General features: G+C 31.8%; 1 protein-coding gene across 1 annotated transcript in view; it reads left to right on the plus strand.

The window, feature by feature from the left end:
* The first annotated feature begins 764 nt into the window (after positions 1–764).
* CNTN5 (contactin 5) overlaps positions 765–21,672 on the plus strand; it is a 566,822-nt gene continuing 545,914 nt past the window's right edge. Inside the window, exons 1-2 of the mRNA XM_074214040.1 lie at positions 765–950; positions 1,084–1,259. Coding sequence (XP_074070141.1) covers positions 781–950; positions 1,084–1,259 — 346 coding nt within the window. The 5' untranslated portion in view covers positions 765–780. The remainder of the gene's footprint in view (positions 951–1,083; positions 1,260–21,672) is intronic.

A 21,672-nucleotide genomic window follows, 5' to 3' on the forward strand; every position in this document is an offset into this window, starting at 1 on the left:
GTATGTATGTATATATATATACATATATATTAATTATGCTTTGAGATTCAATTTAAATTACAGGTTTGGGGGGTCTCTCCCATGGGATTGTTCCTAATCATATGAAACCTGATGATCAATCACCCTCTCTTAATTTATGTCTATATCACTTAGTTATCATTTAATTTGGTTTTATACTATTTATAAGATACTTGATTTAATGTATCATGTGTTTATATTTTATTTAGTCCATGAAATTATAAACTTCTTGAGGGAAAAATTATTTGTAGCATTTATTTGAATCAAACAGTGGTTTCTTCATACCCATAGTGCCTAGAAGAATGTTGGGCATTTAGGATTCAATAAATGAATCAATGGAGACCAATATCTGATTCTCAGAATAATCAGATTTTATAATTACATACTCTACCATTAAAATATCGATCAAAAATGTAATTATTATTGAAGCATTAATTTGTTTTTATAGCAGAATATGAGGTTGGTATCATTTTCATTATCCCTAACTTAAAGGATGGGGAAAACAGATGCAGAGAAATTAAATATATGTACAGCATCAAATACATGATATATTCCTTCTTTCATTGATGGTGTAATAAATTGCATAGCTAGGTTAATGGAACTAGACAACAGTCTGTTCAGACCTTTTTAATTGTGAAGTAGAATTTGATATAGCAATAATTTTCTTTGATATTTTCCCTCAAAATGCATCAAGAATATTAGACATTTTGCATCTAGGTAGAATGGTTTTTAAGATAATGTGGGAGAAGAGCTAATGAATAAATGTCTTTGGAGGGTTTTGAAAGTATACCCTTTTCTGTTTCTATAGAGAGTGTGGATTATGGGCCAGTGTTTGTGCAGGAACCAGATGATATCATTTTCCCTACTGATTCTGATGAGAAGAAAGTGGCACTGAATTGTGAAGCTCGAGGCAACCCTGTTCCCAATTACAGGTAGAAATTCACTCTTGAGCACTCATTCCCTTAAGCCTCAAAAACAACAGTTGGATGACATTCTGGAAGCCCCAGAGAAGAAGAGAATGCCCCCATGTAATCCTTATCTGTATTTCTTCTGATTTTTTCCAAGATGGCTACGAAATGGAACAGAAATAGACTTGGAAAGTGATTATCGCTACAGTTTGATTGAAGGAAACCTCATTATCAGCAACCCAAGTGAAGCAAAGGATGCTGGTCATTATCAGTGTTTAACAACTAACTCCTTGGGAAGCATTCTGAGCAGAGAAGCCATACTTCAGTTTGCCTGTGAGTAAATTATGTTATTGCCATGAAACCCTTTTGTCCATTTAATAATTAATTAATATGTCATAAATTAATGAGAGTCTTTGCAAGTATAAAATTGTAGAGAAGAGGAGCAAATCTTTTTTGTTAGATATTTCTAAATTTCTTGATAAAGCTATTGTCTTCTGAATAAGCCCAATTTTGTTCCTAGGAAGAAAACATCAGGATTACTGGATTATAGTAATTAAATAATTATGTTATTATATCTACAATATATATAATTATAAATTATAATAATAAAATTAATTAATGGATTTTATTGGAGTTATTTTACCTCAATGGAAGATCATAGACTAAATGTCAGAGATGACAAGATTGATGCCCAAGAAACAAGTGATTTTTTCTCAGGATCACACAGTTAATAAGAAACAGAGCCAGGATGTAAACTTAGATTCTCTGAGTCCAAATTTCAGAATCTTTCCTTTGACTATTATGTAAAATACATACTCACATTTTTTTTTATCTAATTCAAACTTGTTCTCTTTTTTATAAGATTTCACAGAAATGCTTGAAATTCTTTTCTTGACATGAAAGACTACTGCCCATTAAGGCTGAAATAGTTATAATAAAATATTATAGACTTTTGGTATCAAGTAAATAATGGTCCTTGTCAACACTTGTCATTTAGGAAATCACATATCTATGTTATCTATATTCTATTTTATTTTTACTTATTCTATTAAATATTTCCCAATTACTTTTAATCTGGTTCATTTGCACTAAGGAGTAGACCTTGTTGAATCAGGTAGTGTGTTTGACACCTTACCTCAGTTTTAAGTCTATTGATCTCTGGTATTCTTAGTGATCATATTCAAAATGATAAAATAGTTGGAAGTGAGGACTCTATATTGCCTACAAAATCTGTCATTTAATTTTATATTCTAAAGGGCTCAATATCATTTTTTCTTTTATAATCTTTAACATTATTATCCCCCTCTTTTATAGATATATATGCTTGTGTGTGTGTTATAATTAATTTAGCTATACTAAAAATATACAGAGGGAAAATATTAGAAAGGAAAAAAAAGTTATTCAAAAATCCAGTCATTGTCCAGGCTTCATAACTTAGAAAACACAAAGTCAACTCATGAAATCATTTTTAATCTATCACAGGCAATAAAATGGTCTTACCTTGGTAGCTGAGAAAATATTGCTTCTATGAATACTATGGTATACTGAAGAATAGTACAAAATACTCAGGTTTATCTATTAGACTCAAGAAGTAAGACTGATTAAAAAAGTCAACTCCTATCATTGTACCAATGTCAAAAGGTTATCTTTAGGAACACAATGACTTTTTAGAAAAAAAATATATACATATATACATATTTATGGTCCAAACAAATCTTCCTTAGACACAACTATAATGTATCTTACAGTTTATATGTCTATAGTGTGCTCATTAGTGATCAATATACAAATACCACAAAGATCTGTGATTTTCTTTATGTGGGGATCTTCTCCACTGATGAAGATCATCTGTCACTTAGCAGATAAGTCTTAGGATTTTAGTTGAGACTTAGAGAGGATGTGAATTTTTCATGGTCACATAGAGGAGAATTTTAAAGCTAGGTTTAACATTATCTCCTGTATAACACTGCCAATTAGTAGAACCATTAGATGGATTCAATTATTTTCTGTAAGAAGAACAAACTCCTTTCAAAAGTTGAAACTGTAAAATTAAAGTCATGAACAGGCATATAATGTTCATTGTGATATGAGATTTATTCTCTAATCTATGAATTGTATTATGACAGATTTAGAATAAGAGATTATAGCTTCTATTTGCCAAATTATGTAACTACATTTTGCCAAAGATAGGGCATCTGCAAACATTGATCTCTGCCAAAAGTCATTTAGACCCACCTTGTTTCTTTGGTACACAGAGATTTTGTTTGATTAATCATTATTGTATTACATGACCTCATCAAATATACACTATTTCAGTTTGGAGGTTTATTTGTAAATAAACAAAAAAAATCTAGCTATATATAAATCCTTGTCATAATAATCATGATTTTACTGTCTTCTCTACCCCCCCAGTCAATATTTTCTTATAGATGTTAAACATATAAATAGGAGGGGTTAGATTGAGGAGATAAGAAAAATCCCTTTATTCAAAATGACTTAAAATTTCACTATTCTCGAACTTCATTTCTCTGAGTTAAACATTATTCTATTCCCAAGCTTCTTCTTTTCTTTTATAATTTCAAATCAATCTCATAGTTTGTTCATGCATTCACATATTTGTGTGTGTGTGTGTGTGTGTGTGTGTGTGTGTGTGTGTGTGTTTGTGTTTGTAGCACACTAGAACTTATATATGCTAACATAAAGTTTTTGGACAGATTGCTTTTCTCAGAGGCAGATAACACAAGGTCCCTGGCACCATAATGACATTGGGAGTAGCGAGTAGATGAGAGATACAGATAAAGGAGTAGCAGAACAACAACAACAACAACAAATACATACATACATACATATATATATATATATATATATATATATATACATTTATGTTTCTAACATCTTGCCTAGAGCTTATCCCACATATTAAAAATAAACTCACTAAAAGGGAGGTCTTAGAGGATTCCCCAAAAGATGGAACACCCTCTTTGTGTCTTATCCCTCAGGTTCATATAAGTCATATAATTATCAAACAGTTTAGACTTCTGCATTGTTTTTCCCTTTAATTTTTAGCGTTTTTTTCCCTTTGACAATGAACAATCTTGAACAAAATTGAAAAGTTTTAAAGGGTATTTTGTCATCCATGTTTTGAAATTTTATTGTATTCCATGCCTCCTACTGAGCCCAGAGCATAATTGGTACTTGATAAATACATTTTGATTGATTCAAAGAACAGTAATTTAGGACTGGATTACCAGAACCCACATTAAATATCCACAGTGTCAGTTCATAATAATTTATGGATTTGTTTGTTTAGAGTTTTTAGTCAATGTTTTTTTTATTTTAAAGCTGTTTTTCATAAAACATGAGTTATCTTATAGTACATGTATATGGGTATATGTGTATTAGAAGATCTAAGAATAAGAACATTAAAGTTTGACTTTAAAACAATTTGACTATTAGTTTAATCACTATGTAGGAAGGAATGGAGTTGATTGCTGTGAGAAGAGACAATACTCAATACTTTGAACAAAATGGGGATGAGGAAGTATAGATATTGTTTCACAGTCTTGTAAAAGGTAAAATGTTCATTGTGAATGAAGTGTAATGGAAAATACAATGTAAGGAGGTATAAAATCTGCATGTAATTTTATATCTATTCATTGAAATTATAATTCATTTTCATGGGTCACCTTATCCATTTATAGACTTTATGTTAATACCAATTTGAGAAACATATTATAGTAAATAGAGGGTTTTAGTTAGAGAAAGGAAAAACTGGGTTTGAATTCTGTACCTGAAACTTACTAAATCATTTGGAATTCACTTTAGTTCTCTATTACTCAATTTCCTCATAGTAAAATTAGAATAACAATATGTAAAGTACCCACCTCATAAGTTGTTGTGGGGAACAAATAGACCAAAATTTATAAAATATTCTATTACATTTAAATGATATATAAGTATCATCTTCTTTTACATGCCACAAAATATGTACTTGTAAGTGTCATTGGCAAGGATCTTACATTTCCAAACCAATAGTTGTTAATAAAAAGTATCAATGCTTATAGGCAGTCCAAAAATTTTTTAATTTTGCACTTTTTCTGCTGATCTTCTACCACCTATGCAGAAAGAGAAAGGCAGAGGTCTTAGAGGTCTGGTATTTGTTTCATAGGTTGACCTACTTGGTGTATCATTAAGGTTTGTAGATGACTAATTTTTTGAAAGCTAGCCATAAAAGAGTCCCTGATATATAATAGGTGCTTAAAAATATTAATTGTTTGACTGATAGTGCTTGCTAACTGTAAAATAAATATATAAGCCAGAATTTCTTTGATCATGTCAGGCTATTTGTATTTGAAAAATAAAATGAAGCAAAATCTCTTCATTATAAAGTAATCCTTAATTTGTCATTAGAATATATCCATGAAGTTGTTCACTTTTCCATTCATTCACAAACTTTTATTTCACTTTTTGTGTTAATGGAGCAGGACAGCTATTCCAAACTTATTCATCTTCCCTTGTAAACTTCTACCTCAAATGTCTAAATGTCTACCCCTGAGGATCTCTCATTTTGTTTCACAGCTAAATGAATAGTTTACTACCACAATTCAACTTAATGAGCATACTGTACTGCAGCAACAACAGCTACATGCCTCCAAGGGCTGAAGTAGAGATTGATAGAGTGGTGAAGTAATGTTTGTGAAAGGTTTTTGTTTGTTTCTTGACTGGTTGGTTTGTTTCTTTCCCCAACCTTCTCAAAGAAAAATTTGTATAAATTCAAAGACATGCTTGATTGCTAGTGATGGTTGTTGTTGGTTCTCAACCAAATCATTTATATATTGGAATATAGTATTCATTTTACTTACATTTATCCAACAGAGATTAATCTCACTAGAGTGAATTTTTTTCATCAGTGGCAAGCAAGAAGTTGCTATGTAAATCTGTGTCCCTTTTTAATCTATTACCATGCTGATGAGAATTTGAAATTGATAATGTGGCACTAACACATCTCCTACACCCTGCTGAGCTTAGAAACAGAAAACTCTGAGCTATCTATCAAAAGTTCTGATTCTCACAAATAATTCATGGTAGAAAGTCAAATATATAATAAATCAAGATTAAGATTTCTCCTTGTGTCTCTTCCTTCAAAAATTTCTACATATTGACAGTTTAGGATAATGGCAAGTTTATATCTAAGGCATTAAGATTATTTATATTTAGAATATTCTCCCACCTTTTCCCTGAAGCAGCTAGTTAAAAATATTCTGTAAATTCTCAAAGAATTTGAATATATTATAATGGTGTGTATATATATATGTATATATATATATATATATATATATATATATATATATATATATTAGCAGAGTGCCACTACTACTTCCCAGAGCTGCCATTTTCCAAAGTAGCTGAAAGTTCTTAAACCTTTTAATTCTGAACCATAAAATGAAGTAATCATATTTTTTAAACTCAAAGTTTGAATTTTTGATTTAATTCCCCATGTATACAACTTCAGTTCAGATAAAAAGGAAAATAGAAATTAAAATCAAATACCATATCTTCCCATGTATAAGACACACCTAAATTTGAAAAAAAAATTATTACCTAAAGTTATTGAACTCAATTTTTATTCATTATAAAATTCAAGGACTTTATGCTTGTCTTTTGGGTAAGTCTGGTACATGGATGCATACTTAGTCCCTTCCGTTCCATAACCTGAAGCACCAATCTTGTCCTCCTTTGAAATCAGTCACTTCTTTTTCATCAGCAATTCTTCTGGCCTCCTGCTGAACCATCTTTGTGACACAGGAATTCTAAATGCCCTTTGCTCTTCAATCCATAGCTTCAATTTCCTCTCTACATCAGGTCATTTGGCTATCTTTGGCCTTCTACCCAAGTGTTTTCAGTAGGGTTTCTTCTTCCTGTAGCCAGTCTCAGATTGTTTTCTCATTTGGAGAAGGACCAAATGACATGCAGCAGCACGATTTCCATTCACGTTTGCAGACTGGATCACTTTTAACTTGAATTCAGCACTGTCCAAAAATCTTTTCTTATCCATTTCTGGGCAGCATGTGCCCAAACAACCTAATATACCAGTAACAAATATGAAACAATGAATGAAAAGACAAGAGCAAAAAAGTGGGAAATGCAAGTAAAGAAATCTACAACCACTGTATAAGATGCTTCCAGTTTTTAGACCCCCAATTTTTCAAAAAAGGGAGCATCTTATACATAAGGAAATACAGTATCACTGTTGATTAGTCCCTTCATGTCAATATTTTCAACTCTGAATAAATTTTAAATAATATCTACCATCATATTTCATAAATTTATTTACTAAATAATTTATATTTAAACATGGGAAATTATTTTCATTTTGCATGAAATTTAATTATTTTTATCCATTAAGTGTTTATGGTTTTGCATAGTATGGGGCATAAAGAAAATAGTTAAAACTTACTCTAGTTAATATGATAAAAGATAATTTTAAGTATATACTTAAAAGTGATTTTATCCCCCTAGCTCAAAAGTCAATTACTATGAAGACTTATTAATGATATTATACTATGATTATTATGGTTCTAGATATTCCTACAGTTTGAGGGAAAATATTCATAGATATAATTAACTCTTTATAAAATAATAGCATGTGATATCACTGATTTACTGTATTTAGAAATATTAGAATAAATTAAGAGTGAAAAAGAAAAAAATTTTAAGAGTCAATTTCTTGATAGGAAAGGATATTATACTCTATAAAACAAAATTTCATCACTTCCTGGGATTTGTAGAAATGACCAATATCTACTTTCCAAAGGCATTTGATAATTCAATTCTTTTCATTTTTTGAACTAGATTTTTTTTAAAGGATGGTCTTTGACCTCTTTAACCATTAGTCTTTTTGGATCAGTTTGCCATATAAGAACCTTTAGAAATTCAAATAAATCATTTAATTTAATGCTATCAATTCATTTGAACAAATATATTTATGAGTAATGTTTTTCAATAAATTTACATGTTATATTCATAAAATTATACTATCTTAGCAATGAAAAAAAAGATCGTCTTAGTACCAAAATATTCCTGACAAATGATCATGCAGCTTATCTAGGGGAACTCACTAAGCTAAAGACAGGTCATCATTTTTGACAGTGCTGATCCTAAGAAATGGCCCCATAATTTTAACTACAATCTTCTAACATATCCTCTAGTCCCACTTATATTCTTTTTTTTTAGTTTTTTTTTATAAGACAAATGGGGTTAAGTGGCTTGCCCAAGGCCACACAGCTAGGTAATTAAGTGTCTGAGGCCAGATTTGAACTCAGGTACTCTTGACTCCAGGGCCAGTCCTCTATCCACTGCACCACCTAACCACTCCTCACTTATATTCTTTTGAACAATCTAGAAAACTTAATTCTTTATTGTTCAGTTGTTCAAATCAAGCCTGGCTTTTCATGACCAAATTTGGAGTTTTTGTGGCAAAGATACTGAAGTGATTGGCCATTTCCTTCTCCAATTTATTTTACGAATGAAGAAACTGAGGTAAACAGGACTAAATGACATGCCCTGGGTAACATAACCCGTGTGAATGTCTGAGGTTAGATTTGAATGCATACCTTCCTCACTCCAGTCTGATACTCCATCCAGTTGGTCACTTAGCTGACCTTTAAGGTACTGAGGCCAGATCTGAACTCAAGAAGATAAATCTTCCTAACTCCAGATCAGGCCCCTCTATCGACTGTGTCACCTGGTTGTACCTTCATTACAAACCTTCAGATATTTGAAGATTGCTCTCAGATGCCAATACATCTTGTCTTTTCCAGTTCCATCAACTCGTTGTTTTCCTGATGTGGTTTTGAGTTTCCTTCTACCCCAGTCATTCATTATGCTTTAGGTGAAAGCTACAAAAGAGAAATTAAATTATGGAAGACATTTTCCCATGCATGCCTAGTCTTTAAATCAAACTGCCTTCTTTAATTCAACATAATATACTATTATATCCTAAAGAAGCAAAAGATTATTTGAACTGATAAAGTACAAACCTTACAAGGAAAATGAGACTGTAATACACTTTTGATAAACATGATTAGTTTTCTTGCCCTGAGTTTTGCTTCATACTTTTCAAGAGTCATCTTTCTAATTCTTTAAGGATCTAATAGTCATTACCTTTTCAGGAATATATTTCTAATACTCTGGCTCAGTTTTTCATTGGAAGTCTTTCAAATATGGTGGAGGGTAAAGGGCCTGATGACTATGCTCCCTTCAGATACATACAAATCTATCATCAAGAAAGAACATAGACCTATACCCAGTTTGTATAAATACATATAATATGATTAGGAAAAACAAATAATTTCTCCCTCTTTTTCTTTTTGATACAACTGTTAGGAGACTCGGGGAGAGGGTATTAACAGATAATGAAAAGAAAAATCTTCCTTCTATTAAGTTACCTAAGCAAAGTTTTTGGGATTTATTTGCTTTATCAATTAATCAATTATTATACCTTTATTAAAGAACTCTTATGTACAGGCACTTATGCTAAATACTAGAAATACAAAAAGAGGTGGAAGTCAGTTCTTACCCTTAAGGAACTTGCAGCCTAATAATAGAGGACAACATGAAAACAAATACAAAACAAGCCATATACAAGATACAAAAGCTTGTATAGAAAAAGCTATATACTGGATAAATAGGAAATAATTAACAGAGGGAAAACATTAGAATTAAAAGGGGCTGAGAAAGCCCTTCTAGTAAAAAAAAATGGAAGTTTATTTGGGACTGAATGAAAAGCCAGGAAGGTCAGTAGGCAAAGTGGAAAAGGAGAGTATTCCATGCATGAGAAGCAATCACTCCTCAGAAAAATCTAATATCCAATTGCTTGAACAAAAAAAATGTTCCATATAGTTGTAAATTTTCTGTTCCTTAGCAAGGAAACAGCTACACAAAATCTAATCATGTATTAATAACATAACAATCTTTTACTCAGCAGTGAACACACAATATTCCTCCCTCACTGCAAGAGATTCCCAAGCTAAGTTGTGGTATATCTTTCAGATCTATAATAGACATCTGTCTGTACAAAATGATTTAAGTGCAACCCTCCAGGAGGAAAAAAAAATTTCAGATGGTTCTTTTCATTTCTATTATTCCAGAATTATAGCTAATATGCTATTTAACTTTTTTACTATACAAGGAGCTGTCTATTCTCTTATTTCTTCAGCTTGGTTACAAGATAGGGAATATAGTGACAGGAATTGTCAAAGTAAGGTGTCAAACCTTGCTTCTTAGTTTCTTTTTAGAATGTTGGTTACCTATCAACTTCCATATTTAGATGACTCCTTGAACAATTTTATCTCTAGGTATATACCCTCCATTTCTGATTTTTTTTTTGCTGTGACTCAAACTGAGCCAATTGAGTCACACAAGTGAAAAGCAATAAACTTCTTTTTCAGTCACATTTTCCCAAATCCTATTTTCAACGAATACCATGAAGAGACCATGTATTCAATTGTAATTCACACAAAAAATAAGCAATTTCAAAGAATTTACTTCTCTTAGTAGATCAAAGGAAATTAAATAGCATTTATAAAATCTCATATTTTTCTGCATTCTCATCATCAAAATTATGATTATAAGCTGTCTAGGTGGAACATCAAATAAGACCATTAATATCAATCAGAAGTGGATAAACAAAGTAAATCATTCACCTGGCAATTTCTGAACTGTAATGGACTTATTTAAATAATAGTCCTTGACATTTTAAACTACAAAACTGAGAAATAACTTGTTAACTGAGCAAGGAGTGAAGATATCATTAAATGAACTTGCTTTGTGTCTTAGTGCACCAAAATAAATTCTGTTCTAGGAAATCTGTTTATAATCATATGAATTTAATCTCATTAAGCCAGCAATTCTGAAAGGACAGTTTATATTCTACTCCTTTTTTTCCTACTCCTCATTTTTTTTCTCTTTTTAAAGGGATAAATCTTGGGGTTAAAAATCATTTTAGGTTGCTTTCAAGGCATTTGTGGTAGAGGCATTTCATAATGAGGATTATGTATATTAAACAATTAGTATATTAAGCACTTCTTGATGATTCATCAATTCTTTCTCTCTCCTAAATATGCCTGTTTTATGTTTATACTTATGTATACCTAATATAATGATAGTTTCTCAGTTAACCATAGGGTAAAGTGGATAGTGTTGGGAATGGCATTGGAAAAAATCTGAATTTAAATCCAGTCTTAGTCACTAACATGTTATGTGATCCTAGACAAGTCACCTGACTTCTTCCTACCTCAGTATCTTCTTTTGCATAATGAGGATGATAATAATAATAATAATAATAATAATAATAATAATAATAATAATACCACCAGTGTATCAGAGCTATTATGAGGTTCAAATGAGATATTTGTAAAATCCTATATATATATAAATGCAGGCTCTTTTTATTGTTATTATGATCATCATTATCATTAATTTATTTTTGCCTTTGTATACTCAGAACTTCCTGACTTCAGTATTTTGCCCAAAGTAGGGACTTTTAACAGATGTTGAATTTAATCAAGTAAAATTCTTCCTCTAATATCTCCATAAGAATGGCCTATATAGTATCAAAATCATCTGAATATTTTATTTTTAATTACATTTTAAAATCCATACAATGGATTGTATTTTTCAAATTTTTAAAATATATTTCAAAATGTATTTTTCAATCCCATGATTTGATATAGGATAGAAAGAAATAATTTACCTGTGTTATAAACCATATAATCTTTAGGATCCATGAGCTAGAATGAAGAGTTCAGATTACTGATGCATTTATATATCATTTAATGTGTTCTTCCTCCAAAGAGACTCTTAATTTCCTTACTATGGGTATTAATGCAATCACTTTAGCAAAGCCATTCTAGCACCTCGCAGAAAACAATCATTTAGCTGACTTCATTCTAACATTCAAAAATTTCAGAATTTCATACATATGTTCATATTACATACATACATACCTAGATCTACAAATTATTTTAGTATTCTATTCTATGAATGTATAAATGAATATTTACTTAATATGTGTTAGGCACTGTGTTGAACACTGAAAGACAAATACAAAAAGTATGACAGTCAACTATCTAAACACATATTTAAATGAGGGACTGAGCTTAAGTGACTTTCACAAGGTTTCAGAGGAACTAAATTTCTGAAGTGAACTATTTCCTCTAGCCTAGTTTGAAGTTATTTAACTCAAGATCCATCATTTTTTGGCTTTTCTTTAATTTCTTTGGAAAATACAGTATCTCTCTTTTTCCACAAGGAAAAGAGATACTAAAGGATTCTTATTCCTAAAAACACAAGGATATTTGTGATCCTCCATTATCTATACATCTGAAGGGAATGCATCTTAAAAAGAGTTTATTTCTATGATAATTGTTGCTGTTCAACAAAGTATATTGAATAGCTAGAAGCAGTAGTGTTGGTATTTTTTTCTCTTCTTTCTAAATAAACCCTTAAAAGGTGAACTCAAATAGGAACCAAAATTTTATGATCTGATTTTATATGCTCTGTCAGTCCTGGTAAGTAGGAATTTACAACTGTAATCTAATTGCAAGCGATTGTTTGTTTTTCCTCCTGACTTACCTGGATGCCATTGTGAATATGGATAAGGCTAAATGAGCATTTAAAAATAAAACTATGAAATTAGCTGTCAACATAATCTTGTTTACTTTTATAACCTTGATACCTATGCCTCCTCCTCTGCATCATAGACACTACTTGGATGCTACAAAAACCCATCACAGAATGACAGTTAGCTAAGAACAAACAGATAGAGAACATTTGTATCCATGAGTTTTTAACCTGCTCTCTTAGAACTAGAAATGTCTTCCTTACCCAGAGATCAAATTTGCACCTATATAGAAGACGAAATTTTTATTTTTGCTCAAAATAGATGTGTTTTTGTACACATGAATACAAATACCTCCCACCATCATAGTTACAAATTATCATCTTTGCAAAACCTTATAACAATTACCCTTCATTTCTAGAATAGTCAGCCTTCTTATTCTTATATCAACTTCAGGGGAGTTGAGGAAACAGGAAAGAAACAAGTCATGAGACTTTAAGCTTAGCTCTACACTGAAAAGTTCTCTTCTGGTGGTCAATATCCTTTTTGTTTCTTTTTATAAAATCTACTTCCTCATTTATTTAGCAGAAGAATTTATTGATTGACTATAATTTATACAACCCTTTTCAATTGATGGGTCACTAGGACTGGAATCATATAGAAAGAACAAGAAATCAGACAGATGAATCAAATGTTTATTGGAGAAGTACAGCTTGCCCAATGTTCCAGCCAAGCACACATGTGACAGTTCATTAGAAAAACTGCCACCTCCTGAAACCTTGCTTAATAAACCAGCCAGCTTTTCTCTGCAGCATATAACCTGGTGATTCAATTTATCTTGATGATTCATTCTAAAGAGTGGACATCTGTGCATGTGTGTGTGTGTGTGTGTGTGTGTGTGTGTGTGTGTGTTTACCTTGTATTAATTTCTGGCTTTATCACACTATAAATGCTGAAAAACAGTATTATTACATACATCTTAACTTCCTAAACTATACTGCATTATTATAAAATTTTAATCCTAATGAAATATTTAGAAGTTAACATCAGCTAAGAAGGAAAAAAGATAAGAAAGTGACCAGCTAGAGCTATATGTGAGATGATATTTTTACCTTATTTACTAAAACTTCTGCTATTTCTTCTACCAATTTGAGTCTCCACATGTGCATGAAGGAAAAGAGAGCAAAGTTTAGAAGTATCTCCCTATTCTTTTCACCTCTGGCCACGTTGTGTTGGTTAACTATAACCTAGTGTTATGAACTTTTCAGGGCAATTATTACTGTAATAAGAAAGAGAGGACTGGAAATACTGGGTAGCTCTGAAGGAATGACATGTGTGTCAAAACACATATACCACCAGGCAATTTGTAAATGTTACCTGAAAGAAAAACTAAAGCAGAAAAAAACAAATGGTGAAAAATAAAATTTGGAATTTGAGATTATTTTCTCCAGTCTACGAATGAGGAAACTGAGTCAGATTGGGGATAAGTGACTTGGTCAGCATCACTCACAATAGAATTTGAATTCAGGTTTCCTGACTCCAAGTCTAGCACTCTAACCATCTTAAGCACCAAATGTCGTTTACTTTTTGTAGTCACTGATTTGCTTTCTTTCTCTATGGTATTTGAGACTTTTGATCACTCCTTCCATAAAACTCTCCTTGACCAGCTTTAGAAATGATGCATTTTTCTGGTCTTCCTGCTACTATCATGACTGTTTATCTTCACCACTGATTCTCCTTCTTGCTTTCCAAATATAAGATATATTCCACCAAGGTTCTGTCCTTTTTTAAAATCTTTTTTTTCCTTTATCTTGTCAAATGTCTTATATATTTCTTGTTTTGCTTTTCTATTATCATGGCTCTGATCAAAACCCTGAAAGAATAATTTAAAATGATAAGTTCAACACAATTGAAGGAATCTGCCTTCCTCTATTCTTTGGATGAACAATGTAACTGTCATTAGACACTATTAGACAACACAGAAGGCTATGGATGGGAGTAGATGTAATCACTAGAACTTTTTATAGCATGAAATGGGTTGTCTTGGGTCAGAGTATAAGGAAAGGGAAGGATAGAGATTATTTCCAAGAGGAAATCCTTAGTGCATCAGCAAGAATTATATCTGAAAAACCTAGTCACACTTAACAAAAGGCAATTAAGAGTAAACACAATTCAAAGGTCTTGTATAATTTCAGGTTTTCTAAATATATGTATGTGATGATGGATGATTTGTTCAGTTTAAGTGAAAAACTCACAAACTTTCTGACCCCCAACTTAATAAAAGCTAGGATTTTAATTCACTGGTTCCTGCAAGTTATTTCATTTTTAACAAAATTTATTTATCCATTTTCATCCATATGCACATGTGTATTAAGTTACAAAATTTCCCTCCACCTTTCCATCCAGACCCCCTCCCCTCAGCAGTGAATAATCAGATTAGCATTGTACACATATATATGTATACATATATATATATATATATATGTATATTGATAAACATGTTTAAAGATTAGCAATTTTTAGCATGAGGAATTAGGATTAAGGGAAATAGATACATAAGTGGTAATTTTTATAAAGTGTTCATTATATTTGCAAGGGTAGTGTTTTGTTTTCTCTCTCTCTCTCTGTGTGTGTGTGTGTGTGTGTGTGTGTGTGTGTGTGTGTGTGTTTTGTTCTGATTTTCTTCCTCTGGTTGGGGATAATATAGTCCATATCCTGTCAAATACAGTTGTCCTAGCTATCTGGACTACTGAGAGGAGCTGCTCCATCAGGACTTTATCTTATAATGCTGTTGTTGATGTGTACATTGTCTCTTGGGTCTACTCCCTTCACTAAGCATCACAACCCATAAGTCATTCCATTCTCCTCTAGAGTCTGCCCATTTATGGTTTCTTATAGAACCCATGCATCATAACTTTTTTTAGCCATTCCCCAATTGATGGGCAACCCATTAATTTCTAATTCTTTGACACTACAAAAAGAGCTGCTATGAATATTTTGGAACATGTAGGACTTTTCCCATTTTTGATGATTTCTTCTGGATATAGTTCTAGAACTGGAATTTGGAATTTCTGGGTGAAAGAGAATGAACATTTTAAGTGCTCTTTGAATATAGTTCCATATTGCTCTCCAGAATGGTTGGATCTGTTCACAGCTCCACCAGCAATGCATCAATATCCCAATCCTTCCACAACCTCTCCAACATTCATCATTTTCTCTTTTTTCTCATCTTGGTTAATCTAATGGGTTTGAGATGATACCTCATTGATGCTTTAATTTGCATTTCTCTAATCAATAGTTATTTGGAACATTTTTCATATGATTGTATATAGCTTTAATTTCTTCATTTGAAAACTGTTCATATTCCTTGACCATTTATAAATTGAGGAATGATTTGTGATCTTATAAATTTGATGTAATTCTCTATATAGTTTAGAAATGAGACCTTTATCAGAACTCCTGGTTGTTAAGATTGTTTCCTAGCTTTCTGCTTTCCTTTTAATTTCAACAGCATTGATTTTATTCATGCAAAAACTTTTTAATTTTTTAAAATTGTCATTCATTCAAAATCATTAATTTTGCAGTTTATAATCTGCTCTAATTCTTATTTGCTCATAAATTTAACCCCTTTTCCATAGTTCTATAGATAGAGTATTTTTGGTCTACTAATTTATCTATGGTATTACTCTTCATGTTTAAATTCTATACCCATTTTGACCTTATTTTGGTATAGGGTGTGAGATGTGGATTATTTTCTAGTTTTTTTCCAACAATTTTTGCCAAATAATGAGTTCTTATGCCAGAGGCTAGTCATTTACTGCAGTTTCTTTTAAACTTATCCTAATCCACTGATCCATTACTCTATTTCTTAACCAGTACCAGGCAGTTTTGATGATTTTTGCTTAAGAGTATAGTTTTAGATCTGGTAGAGCTAGGCCACTTTTCATTTTTTTGCTATTCTTGCAAGCCATTTTGCTTCAGATGAATTTTATTACTATTTTTTTCTGGCTCTCTAAAGTAGTTATTTGGTAGTTTGATTGGTATAGCACTGAATAAATAATTCAATTTGAGTAGAATTGTCATTTTTATTATTTTAGCTCAACCTAACCATGAGCATTTGACATTTTCCCAATTATTTACATCCGACTTTATTTGGGTGAGGAGTGTTTTATAATTGTGTTGATGCAGTTTCTTGGTTTGTCTTAGGAGGTGGATTCCCAAGTATTTAATGTTGTTTGCAGTTATTTTAAATTTAATTTCTCTTTCTGTCTCTTGCTCTTGGGCTTTCTTGTTCATACATAGAAATGCTGATGATTTATGTCCATTTATTTTATATCCTGCCACTTTGCTTTATCTATTAATTGTTTCAAGGAGTTTTTTAGATGGACTTTCTCAAGTTCTCTAGGTTCTCTTCAAATCATCTGCAAAGTGTGAAAATTTTGCTTCCTCATTACCAATTCTGATTCCTTCAAATTATTTTTCTTCTCTTATTGCTAAAGATAGCAATTCTAAAAAATAGCATTTCTAATACCATATTGAATAGTAATGGTGATAATGAGGTTACTTGTTTCACCCCTGATTCTATTGGAAATGCTCCAAGTTTATTCACATTAAATATAATATTTGTTGATGGTTTTAGATAGATACTCTTTATTTTAAGGAAAACTCCATTTAAACCTGAAATTTCTCATGTTTCTAAATGGAATGGATGTTGTATTTTATCAAGACTTTTTTCAGCATCTACTGATATAATTATATAATTGCTGTTTGTTTGGCTATTAATATGTTTATTTATGTTAAGTATTTTCCTAACATAAAACCATCCCTACGTGTCTGGTATAAATCCAACCTGATCATAGTACATTATCCTGATAATAACTTGCTGTAGTCTCATTGCTAAAATTTTATTTAAGATTTTTGCATCAATATTCATTAGGGAGATTGGCGGGAGATTAGCCTAAAATTGTCTTTGTTTTAATTCTTCCTGATCTAGGTATCAGCACCATGTTGGTATAATAAAAGGAGTTTGGCAGAACTCCTTCCTCTCCTATTTTTTAAATAGTTTAGGTAAAATAGGAATTAACTGTTCCTTAAATGTTTGGTAGAATTCACTTGTAAATCCATCTGTACCTGGAAACTTTTTCAAAAGGAGTTTAGTGATGGCTTCCTCAATTTCTTTTTCTGAAATGGGGTTAAGTAATTTATTTCCTCTTCTGTTAATCTGGGCAGTTTTTATTTTTGTAAATATTCATCCATTTCACTCAAGTTATCTGATATATTGACATACAGTTCATCAAAGTAACTCTGAATTATCTCTTTAATTTCCTTTTCATTGGTGGTTAGTTCACCCTTTTCATTTTTTATACTGGTAATTTGGTTATCTTCTTTTTTTGAAAAAACGGATTAACCAAAAGTTTGTATATTTTATTGGCTTTTTCATAGCAACAATTCAATTTTATATATGAGATCAATGGTTTTCTTGCATTCAATTTTATTAATCTCTCCCTTGATTTTCAGAATTTCTAATTTGGTATTTAATTGGGCATGTTTAATTTGTTCTTTTTCTAGCTTTTTTAGTAATACATCTCTTCTTTCTCTATTTTATTCATATAGAAATTTAGAGATATAAAATTTCTCCTCAAAACTGCCTTGGCTTCATCCCATAAAATTTGGTATGATGTCTCATTATTATCATTTTCTTGGATATAATTATTATTTCTATCATTTGCTGTTTGATCTACTCATTATTTTTTTTTTTTTTATGCAAGGAAAATGGAGTTAAGTCACTTGCCCAAGGCCACACAGCTAGGTAATCATTAAGTGTCTGAGACCAGATTTGAACCCAGTAAACTCCTGACTCCAGGGCCAGTGCTTTATGATCCATTCATTATTTAAGATAAAGTTATTTAATTTCCACTTAGTTCTTGGTTAATCTTTTCTTGACCCTTTATTGTATGTAATTATTATTGCATCATGGTCTGAGAAGTGTATATTTATTAATTTTGCCTATCTTTATTTGAGTATAATTTTTTGTGCCCTAGTACATGGTCATTTTTGGTGAAGATCTCATGTACTACTGAGAAAATGGTATGTTCTTTTCTATCTCCATTAGGTTTTCTCCAGAGATCTATCATTTCTAAGTTTTCTAAGATTTCAGTCACCTTAACTTCTTTTTTGTTTATTTTATTGTTAGATTTATCTAGTTCTGAGAGGAGACTGAAGTCTCCCATTATTAAAGTTTTGCTGTCTATGTCTCTTTGTAATTCACTCAGATTTTCCTCTATGAATCTGTGTGCTATATCACTAGATGTATACATGTTTAGCAATGATAAAGCTTAATTACCAGTGATGCCTTTCAAGAAGATGTAGGTTCCTTCCTTATCCCTATTAATGAGATTGAATTTTGTTTTTACTTTGTCTAAGATTAGGATTGCTACCCCAGATTTTTTTATTTCAGTTGAGGCATAATATGTTTTGCTCCAACAATTTACCTTTACCCTGTATGTACCTCTCTGCTTCAAGTGTACTTCTTTTAAACAACATATTGTAGGATTCTGGTTTTTAATCCATTTGACTATCCACTTCCATTTTATGGGACAGTTCATCCCATTCATATTTTCAGTTAAGATCACTAATTCTGTATTTCCCTCCATGCTATCTCTCTCCATTTACATTTATCTTTTTCCTTTTCTCTTATTCCTCTTCACCAAAATTTGAATACCTTTACCCTTTATCTTTTCTTTCAAAAATTTAACTTTCAGTTTATATCTTCCCTTCCCTTTTTTCAGTCCCTTCTTCCTTTATCTGTCCCTTTCCCAGAACCCCCTTTCCCTGGAGATCAAATTGGATTTTTAAACTCAAGTAGAAATGTATCTTATTCCCTCAATGGGGTAAATCTATTGAATAGAATTTACTCAGCATTCACATTCTCTCTTCTCTTCCTCAAAAATTATAAATTTTTGTGCCTCTTCCCTTGTGATATTTATCGCTCAAATGTTATTAATCAGGTATCATCAATCACAGTTTGATTATTTGATTTCTTAATAATCTCCTATTGTTATCAAGACATCATCACAGATTGTCTACCCGATTGCTTGATAAGCAGTATTGACTCAAATTGCATGAAATTATAATTGTAATCATTTTTACTTTACCCCCTTTTCAAGTATCTTTCATGTACACACAATCCTCCTCAGGAGCCAAAGTATCATGCAAAGTTTTATCATTTCTTGAACTACTTGTGTCCCAGGCGGGGAGCCCCTAGGCCAATTTTTTTTCACACTTTGCCTCCTTCCCTTCCCCACCCAGGGTACTTAACACTTTGTTAAGTGAAATAAGGCCTATTTTCTCTACCACTTTACTCCCTTTCCTCTCCCTACCCAGGGTACTTAACCACTTATTAAATAAAGCACCAATTAAGTCAAACCCTGATCTAATTAACTGTAAGAATCTTAAAGATCTCTAAGTACTGGGAGGCTCTGGAGGTCTCACCTGAGAACTTTACACATGATAGTAAGTCACAGAGACACTAACCCAGGTCCTTGCAGTTTATGATGTCCTCATTAGACAAGGTGCTAAGCACCTTGTGATTAAAGTGAGTCAAAGAAAATGACACACTTAAATTTAAAGTGAACACCCCTGCATTTCTTCAAGCTTTTTGTCTCAAACACAGTGATATGATCTTGGACCTCTACAGTGGCAAGAAAAAATCCAATTATACCCATATCCTTTAGGTTCATCTCTTCATTTATATTCTACTCTTTAATTATCCTTAGAGTAGTAAAGTTCTAAAGAATTAGAAGTGTTATATCTTTCCTTTTAGGTTTGTATACAATTTTGATAGTCTTGACCAACATTTGTTTTGTTTTGTTTTGTTTTTTCCCTCCCCTTTTCATTTACCATTTTTTTTAATGGAACTCTTGCATTATGTATTTGGTGATTGAATTCTCTGTTAAGTTCTGGTCTTTGTGTCAGAAAATTCTGGAAATCCTCTATTTTGCTGAATATCTGTCTTTTTCCCCTGACAGTATATGCTGAATTTTTCAGGGTAATACATTCTGGGTTGTAATCCCAGGTTCTTTGCTCTCTGAAATATGCTATTCTATTTCTTCTGATATTTCTGTGTTGAGGCTGATAGTTCCTGTGTGATTCTGATTGTGTTTCCTTTATATTTGAATTGTTTTCTTTTTACTGCTTGCAATAATCTCTCCTTTATTTGAGAGTACTGAAGTTTGGCTATTACAGCCCTTGGGGTCTCTTTCTGGAACGGTTCTGTTTCTGTGGATTCTTTCAATGGTTATATTGTTATCTTGTTCTAGTAGATTTGAACAGCTTTACTTTATAATTTCTTGCATGATGTTTTCCAGGGTCTTTTGTTGGTCCAGGCTTTCTGGTCATTCAATGATTCATAGATTATCTTTCCTGGATCTATTTTCTAGGTTTCATTTTCCCTAAAGGTACATTACATTTTCTTCAGTTTTTTCAACCTTTTTTATTTTGTTTGTTGGAATCTTGTAGCCTTATACATTCATTGGTTTCTATTTGTTCAATTATAATTTTTAGTGTTTTATTTTCTTCAATTGGCTTTTGTATTTCTTTTTTCCAGTTGGTTATTTTTACTTATTTATTTAATTTATTTTCATCCTTTTATACATGTATATTTCCAAGTTACAAAGTTTCCCCCTACTCTCCTCCCCTCATTTAGGAACAGTTAGGTTAGCATTTTACATATATATTTTGTTAACCATATTTACAAATTAGTAATCAGCTGGCTAGGAGAGAGAGAGAGAGAGAGAGAGAGAGAGAGAGAGAGAGAGAGAGAGAGAGAGAGAGAGAGAGAGAGAGAGAGAACAAGTGAGAACGAGAGAGAATGGGGGGGGAGGGAGAGAGAGCAGAGCAGAACTTTCATCTAGAAAGGGGAAAAGCAAGAAGGATAGAGACAGAGTTCAGTGGAAGTCCACTGAAACAACTGATGAGTAGGACAAGGGTGGTGCTTGATTCAGATTCCAAGTATTTTCCAATGTGTATGTCACAGGGGCCATCCCCAAGGAGAGGCTAAGACACAAGAGGTATTCTACTTACTATATACTATGTGCTTAGCCATCTCCTGGCTCAGAGGGCTTGACC

The sequence above is a fragment of the Macrotis lagotis genome, chromosome 1 (genome assembly GCF_037893015.1).
Source record: "Macrotis lagotis isolate mMagLag1 chromosome 1, bilby.v1.9.chrom.fasta, whole genome shotgun sequence".
NCBI classification, from domain to species: Eukaryota; Metazoa; Chordata; class Mammalia; order Peramelemorphia; family Peramelidae; genus Macrotis; species Macrotis lagotis.